The sequence below is a fragment of the Cyprinodon tularosa genome, unplaced genomic scaffold, assembly GCF_016077235.1.
Source record: "Cyprinodon tularosa strain WSP-4 unplaced genomic scaffold, ASM1607723v1 ctg294, whole genome shotgun sequence".
Lineage (NCBI taxonomy): Eukaryota > Metazoa > Chordata > Actinopteri > Cyprinodontiformes > Cyprinodontidae > Cyprinodon > Cyprinodon tularosa.
Genome location: NW_024039001.1, coordinates 343,254 through 368,009, shown reverse-complemented (window position 1 = coordinate 368,009; position 24,756 = coordinate 343,254). Strand labels below are relative to the sequence as shown.

General features: G+C 37.0%; 1 protein-coding gene across 2 annotated transcripts in view; it reads right to left on the bottom strand.

The window, feature by feature from the left end:
* gpr158a (G protein-coupled receptor 158a) overlaps positions 1-24,756 on the bottom strand; it is a 106,446-nt gene that overhangs the window by 38,273 nt on the left and 43,417 nt on the right. For both annotated transcript variants that reach the window (XM_038291106.1, XM_038291105.1), the window contains exons 3-5: positions 17,072-17,174; positions 7,661-7,887; positions 5,437-5,505 (exon numbers count right to left, since the gene is read on the bottom strand). In XM_038291106.1, coding sequence (XP_038147034.1) covers positions 5,437-5,505; positions 7,661-7,887; positions 17,072-17,174 — 399 coding nt within the window. The remainder of the gene's footprint in view (positions 1-5,436; positions 5,506-7,660; positions 7,888-17,071; positions 17,175-24,756) is intronic.

The window sequence follows — 24,756 nt, the reverse complement described above, 5'->3', positions numbered from 1 at the left end:
AGGAGAAAGTGGAGACTAAAAAATGCACTGTTCTTACTACTTACAGTATATCAGATTGAAAGCATCAGAGCAGCTTGAATGAAAGCTGGAGGAACAGTTGACAGTCTGTTTCATGGCCTATCACATCAGGATACATTATCTTCTGCCCACACTGTTGCTCATCAGCCCCCCTGATGAGCTGGAGAACCCTGCAACATGCCACTAATGGGAAGCCCTTTTATTAAGGCTAAGCTGACCATTTGTACAAGTGTGGCATGAAAAAAATTCCCAACATCTTCCTGAGTAATACTAATATTAAGCTGTATAGACATAAAAATGAACAATGATAAGGTTGGCAAAACTCTTTCATTGAATAGTGAAAGCTAAAAGACTTCCATATTAAGGCTGGTTAAATGCAACTGTTTTGTTTTTTCTATGTAATTAGTTGGCTAGGGCTGATCAAATGGGCCAACAATGGCCAGCTTTTATTGTTTGGACCTGTAGGTTAATATTGTCAGGGTTCTGCCCTCTGTTTAGGTTTATTTTTAGTCTCTTTGTAATTCCGTGTCTTTGTAGTTGTTTTCTGGCAGTGTTGTGTTTTCTGGTTACTCTCTGTTTCCCCCTTGTGCCGGTTTCCTTTCTCCTTGGCACCCTTCTAGTTACTTCTTTCCACATCTGCTCCATATCAGCTCATTATTCCATTCTTTCCTCTGTTCCCCATATATACACCACCTCTGCAGTTCCTCATTGCTGGTTTCTTGTTTTTTTGTTGCTTTGTTGTTACTTGGCTCCCTGTGTGTGTTTCTCCCTGGCATCTTCTGATTTTTTGTCTTTCAGTATTTTTTATTCTTGCTCCTTTTTGCCTTTTGATCTTTCATTAAATTAGCAAAACTCATCTCTGCATTTGGGTCCTCAAACAACTTCCACCAAACCTTGACAAATATGGATAATTTTCTATCTATTTCTCTTGGCTTACTGTAATAAAGACATGGACTGGTTGATTTTAAAAGGACATTATCTTTGTTTGGAGAGATTGTCTGGAAGTTGTGATTACTAAAAAACGTTTGTTATATGTCTCTTCAACTTTTCCTACATTGATTTTCACATGGTTTTGAGCGCTACCCTGCTGGAGGACCAACAGAACACCCAATTTCAGACTTTTGGAAAAATACATAAAATTTCTATCTTGAATTTCTTTATTTTATGACACTGTGTACTCTTAACTATGTTCCTAAGACTTTCCACATGTCCTTATTTTATATTCTCTTAGAGTTTAATGACTAAAGCGTAACTTATCAAATCAAACTATTTGCTTCCAGGGACAGTCCCAGTAGAGTTTAACAATATCATTGAACTTATATTTGTAATGCTGTACACAAAAACCTAGTTGGCTTATAGATAAGGTAGTCACAGTGATCCCAAAATGGCAGTCATTGCTGCAGTCCTACTGATCTGCGGACTGTGTGTATTGGTACAAATAAACATGAGTACTTGACATAACCACACTGACAAGAATTGTCTGATTAAAATCAGAATTTAATGCAAGGCTGACTATAAGGCTGAGCAATACGGCTTAAAAACCTAATCTGTGATTTCTTTTTACTACCAAATCTGAGTTCATGTTTAAGAACAAAGAGTGTTGAACGGATTCCACTAAGAGCTATGGAAGCTGAAAGAATTGCATAGGTGGAAAAGAATCTAGATTTTCCAAAAATCTAAATCCACATAAATGGAAAAATACATTTATTGATACATTAATCACCCAGCTCTAGCTGGTGGTTTCAAAAAGACCATGCAAAATATTTGACAACCTCAGCATAGCAACTGCACAAATATTCTCAAAGCCAGCAAAATGTCTATAAACTGATTCCACACAGTTATATTTAAAGCATTAATTTCAGTATTTCAATTCATTTTGAACTGTTTTTCACAATTTACTTGAAAATATTTTATGATTATGTGTTTTTTATATCTACTTATGGCTTCATCGTTTTACTTTAAAAGATTAAAGTATTAAAGTTGGTATTAATCACCAAAACATGACCTGTGGTCAGGGAAGACAAGTGCAACAGCAAACGAGGCTTAAAATGGATGGCAGCCAGACATTCCCCTCAGTGTTTTTAAAGACTTTTCGACTCCTATCCAGGAGTATTTATTCTATTCTGTCACCTCGCACCAGAGCAATCTGCATTTACTGTAAGCAACCAATTGAAGCCTGTTTTGTGGTTGCCATGACCCACATGACGGAAAATGTGCACAGAGCAGTTCAATATGTTTCTGCCAGAAGTATGAATAACTCTGGGATATACCATATACATTATATTTATAATGCATGAATATAAGAGCTTACTACAAAGCTAAATTAGTTAATATTTCTTAATTCTATGTATATATACATGTTTGGCATTTTGACCTTCACAAGTCTCCATTTAAATGCCTCAACAATCATAGGTCTAGATAAAAAATCAGCAAAATCAGGAGAGTGACAATATTTCATGATTATAGATTGGATTTCTATGCCATATAAAGCCTTCTGTTTCCATAGTTCTGAGTTACAAAGGAATACTTAAGTCAAATGATAAAATTTGAAGTTGTGAATAAAAAATGCATTACACCTCTAGTCTGGTGGGTGATGGTAAAAAGGAAACCTAATGTATCACTAGCTGTTTCCTCTCTTGCCCCGGCATCATTACGTCCTAGGAACCACGACAGTGTGAAACACTGGGCTCTTAACCTATGCAAATAGACAGTAAAACTCTTAGGCCATTTGATTATTATTGATTTTATTTCTTGAGGACCTCTAACAGTTGCCCCGCCATCATACGTGAAACATTAGTGGATCATTCATTTCCGAATATAGGCTCCGGCTGTCTTGTAAGGCATTTGGGTTAAATAAGATTATCCCTTTATAAAGCTTATACTCAATCTCAGCCAAACCAATTAGCTCAGTGACAAATGAAACACTGACATAAAGAAAAAATATGACTTTCACCTTCACCCACAGCAGGACCTTTCATTTACAGGAGTGTGGACCTTAACGTTGAATATGCTCAGTAATAATTAGATACACCCAGAACTTTACAAAATTCCAGGTTATGTGTAAAGTCTCGACAATGGGGCCTTATGCTTCTTAAGGGCTTCAGTCTGAACTATGCCTACAAGGTCCGAAGGTTTTCTCTGAAACCTATTCCGTGAGGAAATGCATTATTCCTCCACCAAAGATGCCATGGGACCATAGTATGGTGCATGTCCAGCTGCTTAATAACAGCCAAATTATTCAAAGTAGAAGCAGCAGCAGGGTTGGAGGAATATTTCAGGATCTATATTTAGACCCCAGAGTGAAGCTCCTCAACCTAACAGCCTCGGCTTGTGTGCGATGCACAGGGGATGCATGCAAATGTACCAGGGTGGAGATCAGTCTGGTGTTGCTGCATAGCACCGTGCAAGAAGATGCTTTCTCTCCTGCATCATCGAGCAGAGACATTAAATTATCAAAACGAGATCAGTCATGGAGACCATTACTGCAGAACAGATCAAACCGAATCCCGACGTGCTCACTCCACAGATCTGACTTAATCTACAAAGTCAAGCACAACCCTTTACAAGCTTTCTATTTTTAGCAGCTGCTGCCATCACTACACCAGCTGGGTACAGAAATATCTACTTTTCATTCATTTGCTGAGCAATAACCTGGTTTCTAGGCTCACTTTCATCCTGCAAATCTTAAAACATTATTACTTTCCAGGACCTTGTCGCAGCAAATTGCATTGATTAGCTCTAAATCAGCTGGCTTTAATTAAGTTTACTTTGTATCGCTTCACAAGGCGTACAGCTCTGCATGATTGCAACTAAATTGCAATTATCCATTTCCCTGAGCACCAAAGAGGAGGATATATTGGTGGCTCAAGGTAAATCAATGGGTTCGTGGGTGTTCTGGGGGAGCCTAATCATCTAAAGGAGTGATAAAGTTACACAGAACTTCAGCTGGAAATATAACTGACTAACACAAATTGATTTGAGTCTGTGCGGTGACTGATATGCAACAGACAGCCTATCCATAGATCAGGTTTTAAAACATGAACTATTACATTTTGCTTAGGTTTAATCAGGCCTTTAGCAGTTTTACTCCATAAGTTTAACATTGGCCTCCTTCCTCCATTTTGATGTTTTGGGGTCAATGTCCTGTAAAAACTGGTACCATGTAAATAATCTGAATTAAAGCTGAAGAATTTGCAAAAGATGCTTTTAAAATCATTGGTGTTTTATCAATGCAATGCAACCAACAACCCCTCAGCATGAACTAGAAAACATATAAAGCTGGGAAAAAGCAGATTCTTTTTTACCAAATACTTGTTTCTCCTTGGGTTACACCCATTGCTGACCTTCTAGAATAGCGAGAGAGAATAATTGGGTGTGGCTGACATGCTGTGGCTATACTTAAATAATTAAAACACCTCCTGGATTAAAGAGTTTCTAATGTATCAAAATACACAGAGGGAAAGAAACAGTGTGATTAACTGCGGAGCAGCATGTGAGGCTCTCGGACAGATGGCGACTTAATGGTGTAAATTTGGCAGGGGGTCACCAACAAGCTGCAGGATGTTTGCTTTTGACTCTTCTGTTTTCTCATACTCTGTCGCCGCTTGTAAATAGAATCAGACATGAATTAAAAACCTGAGTTATAAGATGAATCACACTGTACAAGTGGTCAGAAAAGTCAGAAATAGTTTGTGTTGCTGAGGTTGCAGTGACCTCCAAAAAAGTCTCTTTGTTCTTTATCGAATATCAAACAGACAACTCTCTGAATACAACAAAAAAGTGCATAGAAAGTAATGTACTTTTTAGTGATATGGTGAAAATCTTGTATGTCCTTCTCTATAACTATTGGAAAAGTCTTAGTTGGCATTACAACCAAAACTTTTTAAGAAGTCCTTACCATCATCCTAACATTTAGCTCCCTTCACAGACTGTATATCACATTCATACCTGGTTTCCAAATCGAAGCCTCCCCGAATTTGTAATTTTGATTCCAGTCAGAATTAAATTCAAACATTACATTAAACAGTGGTAAAAAATAAAATTGTGGATTAATTTCCTAATAGCATTTATGAATTAACTTTGTTGTGGTAATTACGTGGCACACTAATGGCAAATGCCGTTCATAATGTGGTATGCTGCAGGATTCAAACACAGATGGGAGGAAGGCAGAAAGCTGTAAACGGAATCTAATCATAAAACACAATTGCTCAGTATTCTGGTATAAAATGTTTTTATTCTGGCATCCATAACACCATTCTGTTATGCTCATTGGTTTATTTTGTAAATCTCTGTTCAATTTAAATTGTTTTCAGGTACCACCATTGCAGCTATCCACATGTTAATAATCTTGATTAAAAATTAATACAAACATCAATTAGCTGAATTCAAAATACAACTTATCAGCACAGAGTAACTTACCGGGAAGTAGAGAAGGATGGCTCCACAGAGAATTGCCTCCAGCAGGACGAGACCTGACGCTCTGATGCTCTGCCAAAACAAAAAGATGATGCAGGTTTTTGAAAGTAAGTACAATAAAAATACTTAAGCAACAGCATTTATTTGGCTGTACCCGTGGAACTACAGTGAAAAGGAAAAATCTGTTGGGACACTTCTCTCCGATGGAGTTTGATATTAATTTTAATTTAAACAGATCAGGAAAAACATATATACCACGTTTTACTTTGAGAATGCAGCAACAAAACATTATTAGATTGATAAAAACTAGATGTTTGGTTTGGTAACAATCTGTAGTATTGTGGAATCAGATAAGTCATGTAGAGCAGTGCTATTATAATATATACAAATTACATTGCATCTGGACAGTGTTCACTACACTGTGCTTTTTTTAATGGAGTGAATTCTTTCAGGATTCACTGTAAATCCAAAAATCATCTCCATTTCTATAAATGATGGGCTTTGTTATTCAGTGTTATCACATTGTTGCTAGTCACTGTGGTTTTTGAACCCACTGGGTCGTCTGTGACACGTTTTAAAGCATTTACATCTAATAATTCAGAATGCATGAAAATTACACTGGTAAAATTTTACAAATATAGACATGTTACACATGGTTGGAAAGCTTAGATTCTCCACAATTCAACCACCAAGTTAATTTTATGGGCACACAAGCATCGAGGCACAATTAACACAGATATAGCAGCATGTCAAAATGTAAACATGACAAAGCAGCCACAACAAGCAAGCATGTCTTTACTACTGCTGTTTAAAAAGGACCAGTTATTTTCACGATTAAAAAAACATATTTACATATATATTCAGAAACTAGAAAGTCTTAGCTTTCAAATAATGTATCACACATGTAATTTGGGCTTACAGTTCCTAAATTATTTGCTTTTCCATTTGGGTATGCAAAATGGGCGACAATTTCCCAAAATGAGGTGGATGTTTGTACTCCATAGATGTGATTTCACACTGATGAATAACATTGACATAAAAATGGCTAAAAGTCAACCAAAAGCTACTGTAGCAGTGAAGCACTAATAAAAAAAAAAAAGATTCCTCTCAGCTCATTTTGAAAATATCTGAACCCATGGTTTATATAAAAAGATTAACCACCTTTAGAACCACAAGACATCAGGTAAAGTTTGTCAAATTAGACTGAAAAGTCATTATAAAAAATGTTTGTGTTCTATTCAACTTCTTAGAAATCTCTAAAAGATAAAGTTCTCTGAAATATGGACAAACTGCCAATTCAGACTAGAAAATTGATTCCAAATCCAAGTATACAATTAATCTTCAATAAGAAATGTGTTTTGCATTAAACAAAAACTGCAAGCAAGATTTAAAAAAACAATTTCTTCTAACATATGCTGGAATGTTCATTTGCAAAAGTAAGATAAAAGATAGGAAAAATTGACTTTATGCCTTTTTGATTTTTTTCATGAATAAAAACAAAGTTTAGAAAGATCTCTTCTTTTATTTCATTTATTTTTTTTGTCATTGCCGGGGTCACCATTTCTTACTTTTTGCAACACTGCATCCTCTAATTGACAGGACGCCTTAGGGGTTTTCCAGGAAGTAACAAACGGCCATGCAACTAAATTGAAAATATATACTAAAGAAATTGAAACAGATTAGGGATGTTTGTATGATGTTAAATCAAAATAAAAAATACAAAGATCTTAATTTCATAGTCTGTAAGGAGGTTTAACATTACATTGTAAAATGTCCATCCGTATTTAATTGTAATAGTATTGCACATACCAAAGGAAATTGTACATGTGATTTAGTGCCTCTTATTTAGAATCTTTGAAGGTGAGGTTCAAAGTTTTTAGTTTAATACTAAACTTAAATTAAAACAGACTACAAAAGAAAACAACACTTTTTATAGTAGAAGGCATCATTGTGGGAAGAAGGCTTACTCAATGTACCGGTAGGTCTTTTTTATTTTTTATTTTGCTAGAACACGTGGTGTGTTTTTCTCTTAGAAGAGAATAGAAATCTCCTTTATTGTCCAACTTTGAATTTAGGTGTGTTAGAAACAAAGTAAATAGGCAAAGGAAGCATACGGGTACACACAAGACTATAAAATATAAAAGGAACAAAAAGTTAAGAATAGACAGTACAGCAAAGGAATATTAAAGAGAAATGTACTTGGCTGTGCCCAGAGTATAACGCCTACCTTATTCCTGCGAAAGTGGTACACGAGGACCATGCTGATGAAGACAATCAGCATGCAGAGACACTGAAAGGACAGCACAGCCAAGCGAAGAGCACCGTCCTCTAATGCCACACAGGGAGAGTTGTCTTTACAGAAGGTACAGCCCTGCTGGCAAGGCAAGCAGTCACTAGGGGATCCTTCATCTTCACCAGGACCACCATCTTCAGCTTTTCCTTTTCTCCTAGGCTCTAACAAAGGAGAAGGAAAGATAACATTTGCACAAACAATAAGAAGTAAATCCAAAAAGTAACAACACCATTTTTTTTCACGTATTTATGAAGTGTCCATTTACTAGAATAGTCACAGTTGCCTTAGGAAATGTATATAAAGTAGGAAACTTGTAAAACTTTTAGGTGAAAATGTTTGCTCTTTGAATCATACTAAAGCTTGTGAGTGTCTTGGGCCAATTTCCAGTGGTGAAAAATGAGGAGCGGAGTATGTGCTTTGACAGGTTGACAGTTTATAGTAAGGTCTACACAGAGACAGTAGAGACTAATAAATCATGCATGTAGACTCCTCCACTGCAAGATAAACCTTTGGATGAACCTAAAATTCATGTTCTAGACTGAATGAACAGAGCAAACCAATGCATGTACATCAAGTACATAGAATCGCCACGCAAGGATCCGACCTAATACCTTAATGTCATAAAGCATCAGAGCTGACCACATCTTAATGCAGACATAGAAAACAAATTTTTACCTCTCAGTCTTATACTTTCAGTACTCAAATGAGGTTTGATGAAAAAATATGGAAGACACTCTACTAAGGTTATGTTACTGATAGCATCAGCTGTGGCAATTTGTCTTCATACAGCTTCATCACCGGAAAACTATTTACCAAAAAGGGTGATATTCAATAAATTAGAATATGCATTCTAAAGAGGTTAATTGGTTAAGGTCACCATTTAAAGATAATAGCCTTGGTAGGCCAAGATTAACTGAGCACAAACAAAAAGACTACAATATGCCAAGCAGGAACATTTCAATATTATCTCAATGAGATGCATGTTTAACTTCCACCCAGTAGTTAATCCCAGCGGTAGGTTCAACGCAGTGAAATGGCTTCAGCAGGAGAGTGAAGGATGACTGCCTTGTTGGCTGACAGATGCCTGAACAAGCTGGCATTGAGAAACACCCACATTTTGAAAGCTGAATTGGAGTGTTTAAATCCAAGTAGATATTTGAGTTTAACACCTGCAGTCTCAAGAAAAAGAATCCTAAATGATTATTTTTGGGGTCACACAAAGGTTAGTGCCTACCATTGTAATTTCCATTGCAAACAAATAAAAATGCTATAGATACCCCCCATTGCTGCCCAAGTTTGATTAATCCACTATACCCACACTGAATCATTGGAAATTGTGGGCCAAGAAAGAAACTCTAAATTAACTTGGTGTATTTGAAGGAGTCTTAGGAGAAGTTGTGTATTTGAATGGCATTTGGGGAAGTGTTGTGACATATTTGGACTATAAATATGGCCTTCAAACGGTCCAGCCTCTAAATTAGGACACATCAAGTGCACACTCATGTTTTACATAGCCTATTGTGCTTCATTACTATCACTAGCATGGACAGAAATACGTGGCTTATAGCTGTGCTCCTTTTATTTTAAGTTTACAATATGTTTTGTATCTAACGTGCCCTTCTTCTTCATTTTCCATTAGCTTTTTACTGACTGTTGTGTTACTCTCAGAGTTACATGGGACAAAGTGTGTTCCTTTTCCACTAAATACGGGACTTCTCTTTCTAAATACCGAACGATTCCGTTTTTCAAGGGACGTTTAGGAGTTCTGTAACCAATGGGAGAAAAATAGTGACCATCCTTCCAAATGGTAAATGACACTATAAAGTCATTATAAAGTCTACTATATAGTCACCACTATAGATAGTGATTGAGGGAATAGGGGTCAGGGGTAAGGCGTACGTTCAGACACAGCCTCCCCCATTTTTTGCTACCTGTCCAAAATTTGATTTGTATCACCTTAGCAAAAAGTGCTTATTCCTTTAAAAAATATTTTAAAGTTATGTACAGTATTGCCAGAGTTTAACTGCTTGTATTTCTTTTGGATTTTTTCCCAGGGAATACAAACTGGGGCAACAGCTGTTTTTAATTTCCCCTTGTTATTTATTGACTCTCCTGCTGTAGACTAGCAAAGCATCACTGAATAAATACGATTATCCTTCTTCGACCTTAGAAGGAGTCATTGACAATATGTCAACACAGGAGAAGCTGATCCATATGCGTGAACATGAGCAGTTAACATGCAGTTGCACAATATGATAAGCTCCTTTATGAGGTTTCCACAGTGAGATTTGGGGACAAAGGGTTAATTTTTTGGAGACTATATGGGGGCTTGATATGGATACATTGAAAATGATCAAATTGCCGTTATTTAGAACAGAAAAGAAATATCCTGCTGCTGCTAAAGTAATATGCAGTGGAAATAGTATGTTAGATTTCTTTTGTTTTGGCCCTCTAGTGTTATATCCTTTCAACGATTATATAGCTGCAAAATTAGGTTTAGTTGAGCCTCAGGCCCAGTCTACACAGATGTGAGATTAGAGGTATCTGCATATTTATTTTGTTGTTAAGGTAGTGTGTCCGCAGTGATCCAGCATTGTGGGAGACCATAGACAATCATTTTTAAAACCAGATCCTGAAGTGGAGCACTTTTAAAATGGCTCTTTACCACTATCTTGCTTTGTATCCTGCATGGGTCCAAATACTGTTCAATATGTAAAATGCTACATTTTTCACACGCGCCACATTGGCTTCAAAAAGACTAGAGTTGTGTTCCTAAAGGTATTGAGGATCGATGAGACATTCTAAGTCAAAGTTTAGAGAAGGTAATTTGGTTCTTGTTCTGAGCGTATACAAAACGAAATGTACACTCTGTGTATACAAAAAGGCCAATAAAAGCTGTCCAAGTCTAAAGTCTAAGACCTTGGAGTCTCCCATAAATGTTTTTTTCTGCCTGGTGTCTTTGCCATGGTTTAATCATAAACTCTGACCCAAAGTGAAGCAGGTGAGGCCGTCGATAATATAGATGTTTTTTTCGGTTTTCCATTGACCTTCAGTCTATATCACTGAAAGCACTCTTGCAGTTATTTTGACAGTATGGCTGCACCTGGAAAGCTCAATACTAAAAAGGTGCTTTAAATGTTTTAAGTAGGGTGACCATATTTTCATTTGGGAAAACCAGGACACCAGTTTTTTTTTTTATTTTGGGGGGGGGGTTGGTTGATTGAAAGAACAAATGTCTCATCATCGGGATTTGCTCCGTGATCAGAGGAAATGTTACTTGGCGCAGAACAGTGGTGAAAATTGGAAGTTCACTTTAATATAATACAACTCTGTGAATAGTTCCGTCTGAGATTAATGAAAATAGTTTTAATGGTTACTGAGTCAGAAATGTGGCGGTAATGTTTGATTTATCTAAAGGTTTTTATCTGTTACTGTGTAAATGGGTTTGGCTGTAATTTAAGGACAGATTCTAATAGATCTGCAGAGTGGGAACTATAAATCTGATAGGATTTTTATCTTTTTATTGCTGTTTTGCACAATATGCTTAACTAAGTATTTTTTGTTGTTGAATATTAGAGATTTTGCAGATATATTTTTATACATACATTGTTTAGATTTACTTATGTATTTCTAACCCTTTTATAGTATAGAAAATCCCTTTATTGTCCCACAATGGGCAAATTTACAGCAGCAGAAAGATTATTGAAAATAGTCACACAAATGAGGACCTTAGAAAAATGTATAAGAAGTTAAGAGTTAAAATATAAACAATAAAATACTGTAAAGTGTTTTAACAATATAAAACTGGAGAATTAATAACCAATATGCAGATATGGACATTTTTACAGTAATGGATATTTACATTTGATTTTATTTGTTCCTGCTGCCGGTGGTTGGAACATTTATTCCACTCTGGATTCTTGTGAGTGTAGTCTTTGTTTGCTTTAACTTTTTAAAAAATAAATAAATAAACAAACAGTTTTGAAAACCTCGGTATTCATTCTTTTCCTGCTTTGTGTGTCACCTTTCACGGTTGCTAAGCAACAGAGCATACGCTGGTAAAACCCGCCGAAGGGAGGACCGGTTCGAATTTACAGCCAAAACTCTTCCGGCCTCCTTATTTTCAAAGACTTCGAAGGATTCAGTCCAGGTAGACCGCGTCCTTGGAGGATGCGTCCTAGGTTTTCGAACAGAGCCTCTGATTAAGAGCAGGGCTGCCCGCACTGACGCGGCTCAGGGATTACGTCACACGGAGCGTCGTGCGCAGTGAAATCAGGACATTTCCTCACTTTCTAAAAAAAACCCGGGACGCCCGGGACAGGACGTGAAATACGGATATGTCCCGGGAAATACGGACGTTTGGTCACCCTACTTTAAGTCAGATTGGTTCCGGGTATTTGGTTCTCGTCTTTTCTTGAATCGCTCTAAAGTGTTGTAATGTTTTTCTTTTAGAGATTATGTTAACAGTTTCTTGATTAAAGATGTGTGATCAGGCCTTGGTGTGGCCATCAAAAGTAAGCCAGATTTGTAAATGATTTAACAATGAAACTCTTTATAAAGCAATAATTTGTAAGAGATAAAACATTTCTTCACCCCACTGTTCACATTTGCAGCCATCCTGTAATTGTCTGCTCCTCTTAGCTTATCTACTGTTGTTTTAATGTGACTTCATAAGACTAATGTGTGGATTTCTTTGTTATCTTTTTGGCTGATACACTATGGAGACAGTGTATTTGCAACTTTGGTATGCCTTGACGAAAGCAACAAGCCTTGTAAAAATATGTTTCTCTAGATAACCCTAAAGGCCAAATTTATGCTTTTGACGCATAGCCTCTGCAGCCATCAAATCTATCTCTATGTGTCAGACCTCATGCGGAACTGTGCAGACAAATAGCAGCTGTGATTGGTCCTTGGTATGCCTTTCCCGCTATCTGTGTGGTCATCGTTCTTGATTCGGTGCCGGGACGTGCCATTTATAAAAACCGATGAACAATTACAATGAACAACTACGACGAAAAGATTCATTAAGGAGGTTTGGAAGTACAACCACTTGTACGATGCCTCAGACAAATTACATGGTGTGTGCCAAAACAAAGTTCTCGTGACCATCTGCCAAAGTTCCTTAGAGTTTTCGAATAGGGTCCCCCTTGCGCTTTGGTGGGAAACTGCTGTGTGTCCCTAGAAATTCCAGACCCCCGGTTCAGAAGCATACCAGCAAAACTGGTTTGCGACCAGACCCAAGCGACATTTGATGTGTACGGTTGCAGAAGTATAATCTGCCCTTTAGTCAAAACTACTTTACCTGGTTAAATAAATGGCCCCAAGTTTTTGTATTTATCAGTTCCAGATAGGTAGAACTTAGACAGAATGCAACTGGAAGCTGGAATGCCTGATTATAACTGCTAACACTATAGGAAATAGAAGAAATTGTTTAAAAATAAACTGAAGTAAAAAAAAGAGAACAGTTTGGTTTGTATAAAAATCCCTTGAGATGCCCATATGGTTGGATAGATAACAGATTTTAGACTTATGGAGCTTTGATGGGGGCTTTGTTTGAAGAATCTATTGTCTTAAAGATTTGGAGGGATTTTGCCTTTAAAAAGAACTGTCCTATTTTTTTTCAAAGCCCATCACTGATCGCTTCAAAGGGACTACTTATCTCCATAGCAATGACTCACCCATTGCATCATTGATTTGATGCTACTATGCTTGAGTAATGGTCATAGGAAGCTTGAATACAATAACTTTATATACACTGAATTGAGTAGGAATGACTTGCACTTCAAATTAGTGTCAAGGATGTTCCTTTGTGGATTAAAAGGCTTCATGTTCCCTCTATGTTGGGCCATAGTGCACATTATAGCTCTCCAAAAGGTTCTCCTTTCCTCTATTGTAGCAACGCTCAAGCAGAATTCAACACATCCATAACAACACGCAACAGACATCAAAATTACATGTTTTTGCCTTTTCTCAGGTATGAAATAAGACATCTTAAGGTAATTATGAGTTCATAAACTCTTTGCAAAAAGTTGGTGAAAAATATGGCAATAAAGGTGCCTGGAGGGAATTTAAGTGAGATGAAGCAGAACAGAAGTATGACTAAAATTCAAGCATGGCAGTGAAATTGAAAGAGGGCAGGTGGAAATCACCAGGGGTCTGTGTTTGCAAAAAGCCTCCTTTTTAATTAACTCACCACAGACAGAATAAACTGAAGATAGAAACTATCATTAAAAAGACATTTCCCATCTCAAACTGGATTAGGCTTCCAAGGTGGTGAGGCTGCATCCATTTTCAGACAAGACAGATAAACACCCATCATAAACTCCAATGAAAGGGAAAATGTGCTTCGTGTTTAATGTTTAACTATATTTTTGCAACAAAAAGACAAGGGTACGGTATATCATAAACAGATCCAATTTGCACAAAAGGAAGTGAAGATCTGTACAAATCAGGTAAACCCCAACTAAACAGGAGCTCAATCTTCAAAATCTTCTGAGTCTGTAAAATGTGAGAAGCTAAAAACGGCTCAAAATAATTTTTAAAGAGATTTATTTTCCCATCAGAATTTACTGTTTAACAAAAGCTCTACTAAAGAGTTTTTTTTAACATCAGTACATTTCTGTAAAGGTTTTGAACATGCATTTGCTGCTGATCTTTTTCAGATATCAGTTTTAAGTTGTAAGTTAATAATATCTTATACCTCATTAAAATGCATTACGAATACAATAAAAAACCCTTTAGCTTTAATATCCCTGGTCTAGTAAGTTGGAGATTCAAAAACATTTTTGTGTCCAATCCTTAAAAACACCATAAGGGCCGTTTAAAGTAGATGATCTGTTCTGGGCAGACTAGTTAGAAAAAGGTTTTAATACTGATATTTGCTCTAGAAGGGTTTTCTTAAACTTTCTGTTGGATCGTGTAAATTAAGTCGTGTGATAAGCATACAGCTGTTGTTCAGCTAGTTGAAAAACTGTGTCACCAGTAAGCTATTTGTTACCATTTCACACTCTTTCTCTCTACTTTTGTCTTTTTCCTCTCTACCAATCCCAATGTTTACTTTGTCTTCTCCTCATATGTTTTACTCTGTGCATGGGCTTACCAGAGGTGTCAAAAGTATTAATGATTTTTACTCAAGTAGAGGTATAAATCCTGCTGTTTAAAAACACTTGTGTAGAAGTTAGAGTATCAACTAAAGCTTATTACCCAAGGAAATATGTAAAAGTTCCTTTTCTAAAACAACTTCAAGAATAAAAGTAAAAGTAATGCAGGAGTAAAAGGACAGATGCTTTAAACCTTATACTGCACTACCCTATTAAAGGAAGATTTTCATCTGGGAAAAACTATTTATTTTTGTACATGGCGAATAAGTTGGTTCAGCAACGATTTCAACCACATAGACATTAATTGTCTGGAAAAAACAAATTATTTTAATGAGTTTTTTTCTTTTTTAAATACCAATATGCCATGAAGAAAATCAGCTGAAATGAAATAAAACTAAGAAGTCTGTTTTAAAATGTTAGGGGAAGAAAGTGTAAAAAATTGCCCAAAAAAAAAAGTAAGGAGAAGAAGTAAAAAGTTGTTTAAAAAATAATTACTTCAGTAAAGTATAGATAGCCAAAATTTCTACATAAGTTAACAAAGTAATTGTACTTTGTTACTTGACAACTCTGTGGTTTACAACAGGTAGTTGCTGCTAGTTTTGTTACCTTGGGGTCTGGGAACATATATTTATATCCACTTTATGGAGTCTTTAAGCAAGGCTTAATTAACTGTTTAAATTGCTGCTATCCAGATGAATCATTTTTGATGATTTTCTTATATTTTGTGTTTCTTCTTCTGGTAGATAAGTGTAATCTTGTTTTATTATAGAATAGAATAATTGCTTGTTGCATGGAATTATTTGTTTAGTAAACTTTGGGCTTTGTAACTGTGATTGTGCTATTGCTGTGATTGTGCTATTGCTGCACACTCTTTAGAGTTAATAGCTTGAGTATATGCAAATGTTTCTCAGTCATCTGAGGCAAAACGTGATGTGCAGCATTGAGCACTTGGATCTATTCCACCATCCACACAACCTCTCATCTGAATTAGGAATTATTAGAACCACTTTACTCATCCTGTTTCTGAATTCCTGTCTGGTTCATGAGATTTTTAGAGATCGATGAGTTTTGCTATGCTAAGGATGGCTTTCTGTCAAACTGCAGTGCCAGAAAACCAGTGGCCATTACTATGGCGACTAGAATGTCCTCTAGGGCAGGCCTCCCCAACCTCGGTCCTCGAGGCCCACTGTCCTGCAGGTTTTAGAGGTTTCCCTTCTTTAGCACAGTTGATTATGATGATTGCAGTTAAGGAAAAGCCTGTTAATCAGCTTTCAATTAAAATCAGCTGTGCTGGAGCATGGAAACATTTGAAACCTGCAGGACAGCGGCCCTCAAGGACCGACTTTGGGGATGCCTGTTTTAGAGGTTTCCTTGCTCCAGCACAGCTGATTTTAATTGAAAGCTGATTGACAGGCTTTTGGTCTACTGCAATCGTTATAATCAGCTGTGCTAAAGCAGTAACACCTCTAAAACCTGCAGGACAGCGGGTCTCGAGGACCAAGGCTGGGGATGCCTGCTCTAGGGAAAGAAAATTCAGGAGGTTATTCTAGCAGATGCTCCACATCTCACCTGAGTGGCTTTCCTTGACTTTGCCTTAGCTGATCCACATTGCCTCTAATTAGTTTATTTTGTCTTTCTCCCTTCACTGGTTCAGTATATAAGCCTTCCTGTTCTCATTGTTTCTCCTCTGGATCCTTATGGTACACTTGCTGGACTTCTCTCTAAGCGTTATGTCCTTTCCCTCAAGAATCTTGTAGCATAGCTTATCATTAAAAGTGCTCATTTAATGCTTGTAACACTGCTTCAATTGTCCCTTCTGCATTCTGGTCCTGCATGCAACTCTCAAAACATGACGGTCTTTGTTTAAATGTTATGAAACATTGTTTCACACATATGACAAATAACCACTTAGCAAGGAGACTAGAAAATGTATACTTTTATACAGAATCTTGTGATGATATACATTTTTACGAGAAAGGGGAGTATGGCAAAATTGGCCTCTAAACTAAATCAACACTAAATTATCTTAACCGAAAAATTACCAAAGTAATGTAGAGGTAACATTTGAGTAGTGGCACATACTTTGTACTACCAAAGATGTTGTAGCTGTTCTAGGTTATCACTAATCTCTCTAAAAATGCAATGTAATATATCAAATCCATCTGGTTGCCTCCATTAAAATAGAAAAAAAATCTTTATGTGCAAAATATTTATTTTATTGATAGTTATATTTATCACAACTTACTTGTGAAACCATTGACTGCCACTCTGTTGGGGTGGTAGAATCCTCTCTTACACTGACACTGGTACTTGTCCAGGACGAACCCATGACCACGGAGGGGCAGACACTGTGAAGAGAAGAGCACATGCACTCAGTCTCTATGTTTATAACATGTCAGCTCTATCCAAGGCTTTATGCGTTATTTTTTGGTGAATACTCGGAGACCAAAGATCCTGCAGTAAGGGCAGGAATCCAAATTTTTAAAATGTACTTTTCCTCGTTCTTTCCAACTTAGTTTTTCTAAAGTTTGAGTGATAGACAGTGTAAAGCTGACCAACAGAGGGCGACGTCCCACTTACCCAATAACCTTGATTAAGAAATAAATAAAAAAAAATTATTAAGTTATAAAATTATAGTATTTAGAAATATATTTGTCTATTTTTTAGACGTGCAAGCTCAACATTTAATCTTTAATGATGAGTTACCCATAGACTAAAAGTTGTACATGCGCAGTAGCTCCTCTGCAATGCAACAGATAGGACCATCCTGGGGCGCAGCTCTCCTGTGCCCAGAGCTGAAAGCATATCTATTTGCACACCACCTCGCACCACAGCTGACATAACATTTATCTTTCATAAAGTGTGGGTAACTAACAGGTTTATATAATTATTTAGCTACAAGGCTTGGCTAACTGCATGCAGCAAGGCTAATGCTTTATACTGTTTTCCTAGCTCTTCTTTCAAATGTCAGGATCTGACACAGCATGACAGGTATGAATGTGTTGAAGCAGTTTTGTTGTTGCATTAATGTATATATACGGGTTTGATACCTTCATTTACATTTCATTGGGTTTTGGTATATTTTGAAGTTATAGCCCCCCCTGGAGAAAATTCCACCAGCCGCCACTGGTCATAGATATACCTTTATCTTCACAAACACAAAGAGAGTGAATGCTGTGGAAAATTACTGTTAGAGGGTAGAGTTTAAAGATAAGATTTTTGTACCAACAATTGTAAATTGCAGGGAGTTACTCACATTTAGTTCCATCCCTCAGCCCTCATTTTCAAAAGATTTTCATTAAAAAGCAATAAAAATAGTATAATCCTTCAAAATGGATGAATCAAATAGCTCTAGTACTGTACTTGGAAAAAACACCATCTCTGGTGTCTAAATGCAGCATCACTTTGGACCAAGCTCTGCATGTCTGAAGCTGCAGCTATTTCTAATAGTTGATCAAGCTCCCCAGTGGTTTCTCAGTGTTTAGGTCTCTCTGAGTGGTCGGCTGAGACAGAAAGACAGAATTATTACTAGGTCAGTATTAAGTGAATAAACTCCACTGAAGATGGTAAAGTTGGCTCCTAAATGTTAAAGGTGATTTTGTGTTATGTGAACGCAATACAGTTATGAGGTAGTATATAAAGATCTTAAGTTAGCCATAATTACCGGTACCTCTACCGAGGAGATTATGCTACGTTCACACCGCAGCCTGAAGTGACCCAATTCCGATTTTTTTGCCCATATGTGACCTGTATCTGATCTTTTTATGACAGTCTGAACGACACAGATCGGATTTTTTCAAATGCGACCCAGGCCACTTGGATATGTGGTCCTGAATCCGATACGTATCTGATCTTTTCAAATGCGACCTGTGTCTGTACGGCCAGGTCGCATTCATCCGACCTACACGTCATTGATACTTGACAAATATTACTAAACGTTACTAATCTGCGTCCTACTAAGCGGAGGCGGGAAAAACTAACAACCATGGCGGAAGATAACACAGAGAGCAGTCAATGGAGAGAAAGTGAGGTTGCTGACTTAATTCATATTTAGAAAGCTCGATTCAGACCAAACTCGAAGGGTCTTACCGGAACCGGGGGAGGGTCTTTCTTTTTGATCTTCTTAAAAAGATTTCGTTCGTAATGTGCCTGCTCCTGTTGGAGAAGAACTTAAAGAACGCAATATACGCTGCGGTATTACGAGTCATGTTTACTTCCGCAAACACTGAGGACGCTTGCTACGTGTGACGTCATCGCGTCCTCGAGTGCGCATGCGGGACACTTCGGTTGGACGCATTCAGTTCACACAGTAGATCACATACAAGTCGCATATACTTGGAAGTGTGAACGGACACGCAAAAAAATCCGATTTCACAAAAAAATCGGAATTGAGCATTAAGGCCTGCAGTGTGAACGTAGCCATGTGTTTGTTGGTTTGTTAGCAGGATTTCTTGAAAGGTTATGAACAGATTTCAATGAAAATATTACCAGAAGTGCACCTCAAGCCAAGAGACAATTATGTTAGTGATGATCCAGATCATAATCTAGATACAGGATTTTTTTTTTAAGAATTCTTTAACATTGTGAGATAGGGATATTTTCTTGGAACAAGCATCTCCCCCTAAACCAGAGGATGACAGCACTATTGATAGCTTCAGCAAAGGATAGAAAGTCTGGAAGCGTTGTACTGAAGAAAGAAATACAAAAAGACACAAGAAAAGAGATTCATGCCTTGCTTGAAGTCTCAATCTGCTGATCAAAGAACAAAATAGAGTTCTTGTTTGTAAGCAGGACTTCTTGAAAAGTACTTATCAGATTGATGTTTATGATGTTTTATGATTTTGCTTCATGCCAAGAAAGAATTCATTAGAATTTAGTAATGATCCAGATCATGTTCAGGTTTTAGCTATGTCTCAATATGGGGCAAAATGTGCAGATTGGCAGAGGCTTTTCTGGTTAGATTATTCTGTTCAGTATCTGGCCATATTAAAAAAAAAAATTATCATTTACTTCAGTAAATCTAAACAATTAACCCGAATAACCTAAATAAATCTTAAATATAGAAATATACTGAGTCTGATTGCAACAGACAGCAGAAGACCAGCCAAATTTTCTATATTTGGGCTTCTTGGTAAGCAAGAAAATGTCTTGCTTGAGAAACAGAGGAAAGTTTATTTTTTTATTTTTTATCATCAATAAAGTGATTCAACAAGATTTATTAGTTCAAACAAAAAATAGTGCTCTCCCAAGCCATGTTGTTTTCAGTACCAGAAGAAAAAAAAAACTCTTAATATGTTTCAGTGATCCAGAGAACTGCTGATCAAGATCCCTTGAGTATAGGGTTATTCAGCCCCATAAAAGCTGTTTAGTACGAAACTTTCCAATTTCACATCATATTTATAACAAAATATAACAAAAGACTTATTGATCATTTATTAGGTTGCAATCAATGAATAATGACTGAACAATAACTTTTCACCATTGACACCAAGCTTCGATAATGATAACTAATAGCCAATATCAGCCTAAAATATTGTTTCAGTCAATTAACAAGTGGAAATATATTTGTTGAATAGAAGCTGTGAGAGCTGATTTTTTGTTTCTTGTTTTTTCTCAATTTCATGAGATACTGCAACATCTTTATTATCAGCATGAGAGGTGGTCTATCAGTTCCAAGGGTAATGGATGGATGGATGGATGGATGGATGGATGGATGGATGGATGGATGGATGGATGGATGGATGGATGGATGGATGGATGGATGGATGGATGGATGGATGGATGGATGGAGTTTAAAAAAAAGGGTTTTCAGTACTTTTTAGTTTAAATTGAAGTGGGAAATTCATACTTTTTGGAACCCAGTTGATAGAAATAAAATGTTCGTACTGTTTACTCTCAAAATCTTTATTTCTTTATTTTGATCAAGATCAAAATCTTGATCAAAATAAAGAAATAAAGATTTTGATCTTTAAACTCCAGAGGATATGCTGGGTTTCATTTCCCCACAATTTAAGGCAGAATTAAGTGCAGCTTCAACATTTCTACAGAAAAATTCTTTTTTTTTTTGGTTTTCTAATAGAAGCTGGGGGAAACAGTGACACTAAGGTTCTATATGTTTAATTAAACCAAGCGGAGGTGGATTGAAGGAGCGCTTTAATGAAGTGCTTAGTCACTGCTAAGGAAAGGGTTTGATTTTTTGGTGGTTGCACATCCTGTGGGTATCACAGTTAGAAGATGTGCCAATAGATGATGCACCAGCTCAGAGTGTTTCATCCTTATTTTGTCTGTGGAGCTGCAGATACCTTCATTAAAATCCTCCTGGTGTAGCTCCGGTGTAACATCAGTCAGGAACCTGATTTTATCTTTGATTGCCCTGAAGCCGTCTCCTTGGGACAGCTGGTGCATGCTACAGCAACTGCCTGACATTGTTAGTGTACCCAGCTCATGAAGACATGAGAGGAAATGACCAGAGACAGGTGTATTTGTGTGTGTTTGTGTGACTTTGCATATTTGTAGTATGTGTGACAGGAGAGCCAGGAATAGCTCTGGCAGTACATCGCAGTCCTGCCTGCCACAGAGACAGATGAAGGGTTGGGATGTGGAGTTTGCTCAATGGGAAAGAAGCCCACCTTCTAGCCACCTGCCATCAGTCACATGTGATCTCAACCATGAACCAGAGATATTTTGACAGGATCTATGTTTTTCCTCTGTCATTAATAAAAACACCTACTGCATATTTATGTTTTGACAATTCTATTTGTTTCAGGTGAGAATAAACAGGCTATAAAGCATAACTCATTCTCCTTTATGTTTGCAGATGCTTAGGGGATCATTAAATTGTATGTTTGCTTCAAGATGGCAATGACATTTCTGTCAATTGATATGCTTCAATCAACAGAAAAATTGCATCACACTTCACTATTTTATAAAACAGTGAAGCTCATGATTGACTAACAGCCAGTTGCTTAGATCACAGGGGCTGCAAAACAAAGCCCAAATAAGACCGCTACATCTCTGTGCTTTATAGCTATTAAAGGTATTGTGAAGGATTTTTTAAAAGACTCTCCAATTTGAAAAAAAAGCCAATTTTTCCTCGTGCACACTCTGTTTAAAATGTGCTGTTCTTATAGCTCATACAAGCTTACTGTGTCCACATACAGCGGGGACTATATAGTGGATTTTAGGTATAGCAAACTCAGTTAACTGACCATTTGGACAGATGATCACTGCTTTTTGCTCCATTGGTCCCATGACTCCTCCTCCACCACACAGTGCATGTGCCATCTTTGTTATTAGTCGCCCTATGGCGACAGCGGGCCGCAATGACAGCAAATCCCATAATGCTTTGCGAGAAGAGCTCTCCAGGTAAATCGTCCCGGGATATGCAGTATCTGCCTCTTATGAGGCCTTTCTTTCCTTCTCATACACTTTGTAGACGCTTTCTCTTAAGACCCTCAGCCATTTTCAAAGAACCGCAGTGAGAAAGGTGAGCTTCAATGATTGGATGAAACCGTAGCTCACCACAGATATGTGGCCGAAAATGCGCATGTGTTGAAAAAGATAGCTAACGAGGTGAACACGTAGGACGGCCTTACATAAACATATCACCAGAATGATTGACAATATGGAGGACCACTTATTTTGATGATCCACTCTGAAATAAAAGATTGTCCTCTATACCTTTAACATGTGTTTGTTCTGTGTTTCAGATCCTGTTCAATGTGGTGATATAACTCTATATCTGGTATCCTCAACCCCAAATCTATCGTTCCACCAGTCCTTTGATACAGTATAATGCAGCTTTTTTTTTTTATTCTTTATTTTGAACTTGCAAGAGAAAAACAACAAACAAGGTAGGCTACCCTTCTTTCCTGAGTTAATATACCTCTATTACATGTGCGAAAAGGAGTAGGAAGAAGTAAAACTTATGTGCTCCTACCCCTTTAATTCTTGTATTTCTTCAATTTACAATATTTATAATTATGTTGGTGCAAAAAAGAGGCTTCCTCTTTTATCCCTTTCAAACAAACCTTAGTTGTTCAGCTTTAGTCGTTCTGCTTGCAAACAAACTGGTCAACATTCGCTTAATATTACAGTGTTTGTTATGACTTTTACATCTATTTTATAGACTCATGTTCAGCCCATTAAACAGCTGTTATTTGCGGGTATCAGTCCTATAGAACGGCTTCAGACTGTGCCTCCCACCTTCAAGTAGGCTCAGTAGGTTATGCCCATGTAATTAACTGATGTATATATGTGTAAACTGTGCATGATTTTAGTAGTTCTTCATCCATTGTATATAAAATGACCCCAATGTCCCTCATCAACAAATTTTTATTCACCAGATTAAATCTGTTTGAGTGAAAAGTCTGTCTCCTTGAACCCCAGTCGGCCTCGGCAGATGGCCGCTCACACTGAGCCTGGTTCTGCTGGAGGTTTCTTCCTGTTAAAAGGGAGTTTTTCCTCTCCACTGTCGCCACAACCATGCTTAGTGTGGGGGATTGTATTTGAGTCATTGAGTCGATGCAATCAACTGGTTTTCCTTAGATAGAAAACTTTGTATCAATTTGACTGTATGATCTGGTTGAACTGTAAAGTGCCTTGAGATGACATGTGTTGTGAATTTGGTGCTATATAAATAAACTGAATTGAATTGAATTGAATTGAAAAGTGGAATTCATCCAAAGCAAAGCTTTAAAATGCGGCTTTAAAACATAGATTAAAAGTATAAAGTAGGCCAATTGTAACTAAACCTTCCTGTTTTAGACACAGCTGAATCGGCTGTTATCTATAAGGCGCATATTATCAGCCATACAAAACCTACTAGAAGGTTTGGTATTTTATACCGAGGCTCTAAAGTATGGAACCTCATTCTTTGCTGAGCTCTTACAAATCAGTTCAAAAACAATTGAAAACCTTTACCTTAGACTGCCTGTCTTTTCCCTTATGGCATCTCCTTTTAAGCTTACTTTCTGAAACTATGTACCTTCATATCATAAGCATTGACAGATAAAGATTTATACATTTATATAGAGGTTACCACTTTTTAAGCCCTTCAATGGCTTTTGTTAACCTTCCTGTATTTTACTCTCATGTGAAAATAAGCTAAAGGTAGCTCTACCTTTAGCCCAAATATAGTCTGACACAGTTTGAAGCCATTCTATAGGACTGATAACAGCTAAAGGCATCAGAAACGGATGCTACGCAAGGATACAAGGAACAGTAAAAAAAAAAAAAGCTTAATTTTAAGACAATGGCTAAATATCCAAATAATTTGTATCACTAATTGAAAATGCACAAACTACAAGTTATATTGATATAAATAAATTCATTTAGAAACTCTGCTCTAAATCTATATCTACTGTTCCTTTGTTACTGCTTCCTAGCTGAAATGAGTTTACTCAGACTGAACTCTTATAAAAAAAAAGTATGTTTCCTTCTAATAAAGATTATTATCTCTAAAAATGAACTGTTCCTGAAGTATCTGGAAGTAACCTCTCACATCATGGAAAACATTATTAGACCACACTTAAAGGAAATGGTTAACAAGGATTTTTTTTCCAAGACTGTATTTGTGATTAGGTAAACGCCAGAACCAGGTAGCACTTCAAAACCATAGATCATTTGCTATAGCAGACTGCAGGGAAAAAAAAAACCTCTGCTGAAACCTAAGGGTTATGGGGTCAGGGGTTCTAAGTGAGAAGCTGTATTTCTGGATTTAATAACACAATGGGGATGCTGCAACTTTCAAATTAATCATATGGATTATCCTTTATATCCAACTTTCACAAATGCAGAATCTGATCCTGATGGAAGTTGAAACTTCAAAGAGGTTTTTATATGCAGAGGTTAATAAACGAAATTTAAATCAAACTTCAAACTGAAATGCATGAAGGAGTATCAATGCAGCTTGACTGTCGAGGGTGTTAT